General features: G+C 38.5%; 1 protein-coding gene across 14 annotated transcripts in view; it reads right to left on the reverse strand.

Moving 5' to 3' along the window:
- DOK5 (docking protein 5) overlaps positions 1–7,780 on the reverse strand; it is a 193,962-nt gene extending 186,182 nt beyond the window's left edge. For all 14 annotated transcript variants that reach the window (XM_072414189.1, XM_072414187.1, XM_072414182.1 and 11 more), the window contains exon 1: positions 7,467–7,780. In XM_072414189.1, coding sequence (XP_072270290.1) covers positions 7,467–7,532 — 66 coding nt within the window. In that variant the 5' untranslated portion in view covers positions 7,533–7,780. The remainder of the gene's footprint in view (positions 1–7,466) is intronic.
- Between the last annotated feature and the right edge of the window lie 1,624 nt (positions 7,781–9,404).

The raw sequence follows: 9,404 nt of genomic DNA on the forward strand, positions 1-9,404 counted from the left end.
TCCTAATGCTACTGATCTCATACACCTTGCACTTTGCAGTGTTTCTCAACCAGGATTCCTTCAGAGGTTGTTAGGGGTTCCCTGAGCAATAGGCAACTTGTGACTCTGGTCAGTTTGACTGATACCAATGATCTTTTTGGCTATCTGTATGGGTGACATTCTTCCCACTAGGTGCAAGGAGCCTGATTTATTAAAGCTCCCATCTGCTGGAGAGGATATACTTTCAGCAGTAAAGCTGGGTGATCCAGCAAACCTGGAATGGATTTCTTAAAAGTCATTTGATGTTAGCAAATGTTTTCAATTCTGGATCAGATCCGTTCCAGGTTTGCTGGATCACCCAGCTTCACTGATGAAAGTATACCCTCTCCAGCCTTGGAGAGCTTTATTAAATCAGGCCCAATGTAACACACATTCTTTCTTCTGACCACCACACTAATTTACTGTGATTTGTGAATAAACTGATTATGGTAGAGGTTCGCTGAAGACCTGAAAATTCCCCATGTTAAAAAGGTTGAGAAGCACCGCTCTACTCTGTCCCTCTAATTTAAAATAACCCCTCTTGAGTTCTAGGTCATAGAAGTTAACTTTGAAAATTGATAACACTGATTGAGATATCATTTCACTGCACAGGCAGTTACAAGGACACCGGGTTTCCTAAATGATCAACAGGTATTCTTCTATATCTGCAGAAAATGTAAGAACCTGAAAAAAATAATGCAATAATACAAAGCTGGTAGGCTACGAAATAACCCTCATATTAGGATATACTTAATATAAGTTGTGGCAAAAATATAGAAAATGGTCATAAATAGAGTTATGGAGTTTATACTACAGTATGTGCTTTAAAAAACATTTCAAAAAAATGACCGTATTTGACATGAACTCACACAGAGCCACGATTTTTCTTTATTTTTTAGGAGACCGTAAACAAAATGGAACAGGCAAACATTAGGGGAGCCATTAGTGTGAGCATCCTGAGCTGGCCCTTAATTCCGAAAGAGAATTCAGCTTCAGATCCTTTGGAGCGAAGCCTTCAGCGGGGAAAATGGATTTGAATTAAGGTATTGAGCAATGACTTTGAAGAGCGCTTGGAGAGCCTCATGAAGATATACATTAAATGATGGCGCTGAATAGGCCCCGCATATATGGCAATTTATGGGGTTTACTGAGAGAGGCAACATTGATTTTCAAAGCGATTGGATGGAAGAAAAAAAAAACATATTAATGGGTCCCAGTAAAAAGCATTTTATTAGCAGCAAAACAGCAATGAGTCATTTTTCAGAGACCGCAGAAAACAGTCACTGAGGGAGACCTGTATTTGCAATAGATATTTTTTTAATAGAGGTGGCAGTACATAAAATGTCATAAGACAATATTATAAAATATATTTGATGGATGTCATGGGTAAAGTCTAAAACTCAGGTACTGACAGCATCATAAAGGCTTCTGAACAAAGCAGTATTTTACTGATGGAATTGTTTAGCTTTTTTTTCCTTCTCAATTGTATTCATTTTGTTAGTTTATGCAGCCCTGAGAACACCATGAGCTAGTCACTCTACCACCAATTTGTGTTGCACAGGAGCTTACAATCCAAATTCTGCTCCACACAGACATGCAAAAATATACCAGGGTCCATTTGTTTGGTAGCTGATTGAAGAATAACTGCAGCTTTATTATATATAATATATTTCTAAAAATTCAAGTATACATAGCTTTAATTTTTTTTAGATAACTATAGCAGGAAAGTCCACAGGCAAGAGACCACAGTACTCCTAACAACAATGTCCATTTTTCCCACCATTGGTACGGTACCATTATTTTCAGACATTAGCAAGGTCGGCATCTAATTCCTGTGCAGAAGGCTTTATGTTCTTAGCTGTGTGTAGGTCTCACACAAATCAGAACCCTTCTATTGTGCTGTATGATGGAGAGTGAGGGTATTGTTAAAAGCCCAGCACAATGTTTAAGGTTTTAAAAGGCCAGATACACATTAAGACCAAAATGCACTGGTGCCATCACATTCAAGAAACAGGGACAGCATTTTCTTTTCAGAAAAGGCCTAATAAAGTTCATCATAGAAGGATCAAGAAAACCTAAAGGATATTGCATGTACAGAGCCCACAGTTGTGACTACAAATGGTACCACTGGCATGGCTAATGACCAGATGATGATATGGTGGCCAATCCTGCCACTATTGAAAGAATTGCATGCCAAAAGGATTGACCAATGGATCTGTGTGATGGTTTAATGGCTCCCTTTATATAATTTGGGACTACATATTGCCCCTGATTCATCAAGCAGAATCGGATTATCGCTCGCGCATTTGTATTCGCGATCCGAAATCGTAGGCTGTCGCGCTATTCAGCAACTGAAAAAGCTTGCGGCCGGAGCCGCGCATCTCCGGCAGCTTTACACTGGCGAGCCTGCATTAAAAGTCACTGTTCCCCTAAAAAATCATTCTTTCTAATGGCACACAATTGGCAGATTCGTGCCCCCTATTGCTTATTATTGTGAAGGCAGGAATCCGGCTGGCAGTGAGGCGAGTGTACGCGCACACTCGAGTCCGGACCATGGTAAACCGCGATCGATGGCCGCGTGTACTTTCGCGCTTCCAGCGAGCGCGGATTTTATTGATGAATCAGGGGTATTGTACCACTAGTATGGTCTAAATGATGATATGGTGGCCATCCCGTCCACTTTTGAAAAAGCTGCACATCAAGAGAATTGAAAAAAGAATCTGTGGGATAACTTAGTGGTTCCCGTTTATATCTTGCGAGCCCCAGAAAGATTAGTAAGACTTGGACTCCTCAAATAAGTGTGCTGAAAAATCCAAAAAAGAAATTAGAGCCATAGGGGGTCAACCATTAGTCCATTTTAAACACCCATCTGCTTAACGAGCCCTTACATTACCATAAATAAGACTTTAGGTTTACACAGCAAGGATTTTAATTTCTAATACAGCATGTGCAACTATTAAAGTTTGGTGCATATTACTGGCTGGGTAAAAGTTCTATTTCAGGAATGGTAAAGGTATGGTTATTTGATCCAGAGAATTCAAGAATTTTGTTTGTAGATTCTCTGACACCTGAATTACTGTGTAGAATCCTTCTTGTTGCTCAAAACCAACTATTGCGACTGCCAGTTCCAAATGTTATGTTAGAAAGCAACGCTACCATCAATACAGAAGTGATGGGCTAGAGGTTATATTAGGGCTTTTGCGTAATTGACATATCCCAAAAATGGTCTTCTGGAGATCAGCATATTCCTCAGCTTAAAGATTTAAATATCTCTATGTTTAGTGGCTGGCAATCCCTTTCATCTCTGGCCATGTGGGAACCCTGGAGGGAGCTATGGAATGTCCACTATGTCGCAAACTTGGCCGCCGTCCCAGCAACGCTGCGTGCATACAAGAATGCACAACACAGGCTGGCGGAGCTCCAAAAGAAGGTCAGCCGAAGATGCAAGAAAAAATTATCATATAATCAAACTGGGGTTTCCCAAAGATATTTTTAACATTAGTAATAATTTCAAAGACTTTTTGTAGTTGTATAAACTTGCACACAGGTCTAAAAATGACAGCTAAAGTTTATTTATATATTAACCATCCTTATAATAATATATATAATTTAGGTACTAAGAACTTTGCAAATGAAATGAAAAAAGGCCTCGATGCCAGGGCATTAAATGCAATAGTCAATACATCTGCATGCAGTAAGCCTATGTAAATTGTTGGGGATACCCTAACCTAAACACCAGGCTGCCAGTAATTTGACCACAAGCTTTGTGCAGAGATCTGGGGGACAGTTAGCCAAGTGACAAGAACAGGGTGAAGAAGATTCTGGAAATTTCTGTCTTGAACACTTGCTGTATTACAAGAAAGCATTAGGAGGTTCTTCTTTAAAGTAGGAAACATGCAGCTGGTTAACAGCCCCAACAAAACCTACAGATCTTGTAGAAATTGGAGGGATAAACCAGTGAATAACACACGTGTCTTTTTTTTTTTTGGGTGGCAATGTCCAACGCGGTTGCAGTCTTGATTGCATTGATTTTTTCTCTATAGAGATAAACACATGTGTTCTGTAACTGCTCATAGATGTCAAAGCAGAATGAATGTACTTGACTTCATACTGCCTGGGATCAATACCCCTGAATGTATAGCAGTACTTTTTGCTACAGATTTAGTGAAATAGTAATAAATAGAAAGGTAAAACGTGTATGAGATTTGTTTATATTGGTATGTATCAGTTCACATTTGTATGGGTGATAGGCCTAACCTAACTTGTGTTATATTTGTTCCCACGTAATCTGTTGACATGCTTGTTAGTAGAAGCACTACAAATTGTATTCCATGGGGCTCTATAGTCATTATCTTTTCTATAAAAGAAAGCTGTAATTAAAAAGCTGCTTTCCAGCTACAGTCAGTGACTTTTGTAGACTAGGATGATGTCATCAGTCTGCTGCGGACAGGAGGAAGCATTTCCCCAGTCTACCCTCCTCTCTTAGCTTTGTAACAAATCACATGCAAACAGGCTTCAGTAGGGGCTGATCTCTGTCCTTTACCAACAGCAGTGAAGGTGCCATTTATCTAAAGGTGTTTAAAACACGTAAGTCCAACGTATAAAGAGTTGTGGTCCTGATTTAATAAAGCTCTTCCAGACTGGAGAAGATAGACTATCATAGAAGAACCTGGATCATCCAGCAAACCTGGAATGGATTTTTAAAAAATTCACTTGCTATTAGTTGGAATCCTGGACCAAATCCATTCCAGGTTGGATCACCCAGCTTCTCCCATTACAGTCTATCTTCTTCAGTCTTGGAGAGCTTTATTAAACCAGATCCCATGGTATCTTATGTAGTGCTGAAATCTCCTATTTTTAACAGTTTTTTTTAATCAAATCAAAGTAAATCAGTAATTTTTGGGCACATTAATCCTGACATTTCAGATGGAAAATGTGTTACAGATCTTTATGCTTTTTTATTGCATTGCATTTATTAAAGCCAACATAAACATTCCAAGCAATCCCAATTATCCCCCTGCAAAGCGTCAATATACAGAATTTAGACTTTGTTCTAGGTAATGTACAAAAAAGTCTTCCAAAACAGACAGCCAAAAAACGTAGGAATGCATTTCTGACATCCCCTGGAGCAGCCCACTGTCACGTGTCATTCATTGATAAACCTCTTTCTGCTGAATGAGATATTGAACACTCCCTAAGCATTAAGAGATGCTATCAAACGGAGATACAAAAAAAGAAGAGATACAACACAAGTCATGATTATACCACAATCTCTCTAGGCTACATAAAACACACATTTAAAGCATAAAACCTGCATACATACATAGGAATCATTTCTAACTGATCAATTCGTAAGCTGACAAAATGAGAAGAGGGCCACTGTTGTTGATTTGTAAAATAATGTATACAGATTTGCAAATCTTTACTAGTAGTGAGCTGGAACATATCAGACAACCTGTGTTATCAACCTGCATGAACCAAATTGAATCCATGTGAAGTTGAAGGAACTGTAGCTCATTACTTTGTGGTGACCATGTGAGTTGCAGTAACTTTGCAAAAATAGTCATAATGTAATAAAAGTTACTGGCAGGATATTTGTTTGTATTTCTTTCATTATGGGGCTCCTTAGTCATGAAGCTTAAAAGGGTTTTATAGAAAGGAGTCTGATTCTTTACTTTTCTGCACAAAATGCAGTATTTTCTCACATTATCCAAGTAGAATTCATTTAAAACTGAGAGTAAGATGCAGGAAGCTGCCTCTGCTTGTTTTTTATTTTGCAGTTTAGTTCAGTAACTTCTAAGAATGCCAAAGGCATCGTGAAGTGGCCACCCATATACAAAATCAGCCATAAAGAGAAAGACTGGGTGTTAAGGAGACTCTGCCATTAATACGCCTTTAACTCAGTTCAGAAGCAGCTCTATTCAGACTCAGAATGGGATAACCATAGCAAGGGGCTCAGAGATCACACAGCCCTTAACTTTTTAACCTCATTATTGAACGGAGGGCTGTAAATCATTGAAAAAATCCTTAGATTGGAAGAAGCAACACACAAGTGCATGCCTTTTAAATAATGTGTATGTGTGACACTTCCAGGTATGTATTAATTATCAGAGCTTGCAGTGATCCAACTGACATTGCGTTCATTTACTTTTCTCTCCATTAGGACAGAACCATTTTTGATCAGGATTCACCTTGAGCTACTATTTACTTCCAGGGCTAAAATAGTATAATCAAGCAAATTATGATACCTGTGCAGTTCTTTTCTGTATTTAAAAATGTCTAACACAGATCTGTCATTGCTACAGCCCTGGGTACAAAGTAAAAAAGCTACAATGTTGTACTGTGATCATTAGGGGGACAGGAGAATAAGGAAATGCTTCCTTCTGCTTGCAGCAGACTGATGGCATTATATCAGGCAAAGTTACAGGTGGATGATGAATTGCTATGTTTGTGTTTTTCTGAAAATAATATACTGTCACTGCAGTATTCTACCCAACAATATTTTAAGCTGGGTGGGAAGCTGTAGGTGGGTGGCAGCCCCTGTATTGTGACCCAACTTTTCAGTAACCCACCAAAAACAACTAGGTGGTTACTGAAAAGCTAAAAGGGTCTGGGAAGAACACAGCACTGTATATTGTGACATATCAAGAATTTCTTCATCCAAGTTACAAAAAAGTCAGCTTAATTACAAATCTACTTACTTAAAGGTCCACTTTAAGTACATTGGAACTCTTCTTTCCTATTTGATAATTGACTTTATTACTGTTGGTTATTTTGATCCAAAAGAAGCTGGTTTGTTGCTGAGCAATAAATAAAAGCTATTTGTGTTTTATGTAATTTATTTTTCATATCACAAAAGATATGAAGCATATTTCACTTTCCTAAAGTTACTTCTATATTTCCGAAAATTAAATTGCTTCTGTGTACGTAAGAATATTAGGATACTATTGCAAAATGGAAATAATATTATTACAAATTAGAATAAAATCCAATATACCTTATGGTTGGATATTTGCAAATCAAAGCCCTTTTGGCCCAACGTTAACCCAGCTGGAGTTCTTTTAACAATTATATTTATAGGTAGAGATAAGCGAGCATTAGATCAGCTTAGCATCCAGCTAACAAGTAATGTAGAAAGCTTGCTGCTTCATTAGAAAGTCGTTCTGTGTGAATGTCGACCAACTCATACATGTATTTCTCATTCTCATCATTTCAAACTACAAATCAATGTTTTTTGTTTTTTTTTACTTAAAGTCCCCCTTTCCTTTTATACACCTATGCAAAGTGAAGTCAACTCTGATGTGTAGTGCTACCCACTCCCTGCCCATTTTATGCTATACTATAGGCAAAGATGAGGAGTTAAACAGCTTTGCATTAATGAACAAGGATGAAAAACAGCTACAACTTAATACATCTTCACGTAACAAAAAATAATAATAATAACATACCCCAAGTCTCCGGCTTCTTATCTTGACGTAGCCCTGTTTGACAATATCGTTAAAATTTGAACCCATTCCCAGAAAGCCAATGAGGGGGTCAGGGAGAAGTGAGTGAAAAGGAAAGTTGACAGACTGGAGATAAGCCTGGTCGTTGGGCAAGTAGGGCAAAAGTAAATTAGTCTTCTCTGATGACTTGCTGCATGCTCTTTCCCTTTTAAATCCACTTTGGAGAGCTGGGAGTAAGATGTAATTCCAGGCAGAGATGGGGTCTAGGACTGAAGCAGAGACAGTGAAGCATCATCAGCTGATGGAGCAGCTATAGAGCAGACTGTACCATTCCCTTGCAAGCTGCTGTGATGCAGAGAATGAAGGAAGGGGGTGTCTAGCAATGTGATAGCGGCCCACCATTCACAAGCTGCAGACGTGAGCATCCACCCTGCCCCTCCACAGTGTGGGAAGCATTGAGGGAAAGCAAACACAGCAGAGGCTCCAGCGATTAGCATGGAGTCAAAGCAAACAGAATGCTGAGTATCATTCACAAAGGTCACTATACAAGCACTGACACTGTACCTGTGGTGTGACGGATAGTTGCCAGGCTTGCACTGCCTTGTCTGGGTCTACTGGGCCTTATCGTCTGCGCCGGTACGCTGGGGACTTGTGTACCAGGTGTTAGTTGTTATGGAGATATAAGAAAGCAGTAATAAACCATCAACATATTTTGGTCCCCACATCCATAATTACAATCATGAAACAGTAGCTTGGCTTCCCAAGTTTTTCTTTATTGGGGATTGCACATTGCCTCGGCATAGATTAAGGCTTCATGAGGATATGTGCACCTATGCACGACAAGACTTAGTGATAGAGAATTGGGCTATCCAATGAAGTGCTCAGTATTAGAAATGTTGGTGACCACACTGGTAATTTTCTTAATGGATATTCATACAGTGTATGCGTAAGAAACATTGTCACATGAAGTATGGCTAAATTTTTAATTACAGATTTTACTCCATTGCAGCAGAATGGAGGAGAGTGGCAAAACAGATACCACTACCAGAGATATAGATGTTTGTTTTATTCTTCATTTTATTCTACATTTTCAGTGTATGGATTTACACTCCTTTAAAATGTATTTTACAAAAAAGATATATTGTTTTTGATCTTTCAAGGCTCAATCAACCTTGACCCATCCCAATTTATACAAACAAAAAAGAAAAAAGTGATCCACAAAGGGACACAGGGAAAGCGGGTACTTAGTATATTTACCCACCCCTCTATAAGGGTATAAATTCATCCCTTTTAGCCAAATGCAATTCCCAGATTGACTTTGGAAAACAACATATTGTACAAGAATTCAATTAGCTATAGTTAGAATGCTAAAAGTACCCCAGCTGTTTAGGTAAACTGTTTACCACATTTTTGAAGTAAGATGAAATAAACTATTGTAACGTTATGTGAATTATGATTGAACATTTAAACATATTGAAGTATTCATTAATGTTGTAATTGTAGATCTCCTCTTCTTGAGGAAGCAGACCAAGTTTCCACGAAACGCGTAGAAGCTCTGGAATACCTCATCGAGTTTTCCTTAAGGAGATCTACATGAGTGCTGTACTTCTATTGCTTTTATTGTGCTACATATTATAATCAGTGATTTTTTGAATAAAGCTGTATTCTGATTTTATATTCTTGTATGAAACCATTTGAATGTGAAGGGGAACCTGTGACCTTTTTTTTAAAAAAGACAAAACATTTTTTGTGAAATTCTGCTGAGGTTATGCTATCTTACCTGCCAAGGCTAGAAAGGAACACTTTTGCATTTAAGGCCGGAGGCACGTACTCACTTTTCCTTCTATCCCCTACCAGATGCAAATGCTGTGAGTTCTAGTTGTAGCTTACACTAGGATGACTTTTTCCTTGTTCCTAGCACAGTTACATGCTTCTCTGTAC

Source organism: Pyxicephalus adspersus, chromosome 6 (genome assembly GCF_032062135.1).
Source record: "Pyxicephalus adspersus chromosome 6, UCB_Pads_2.0, whole genome shotgun sequence".
Taxonomy (NCBI): Eukaryota; Metazoa; Chordata; class Amphibia; order Anura; family Pyxicephalidae; genus Pyxicephalus; species Pyxicephalus adspersus.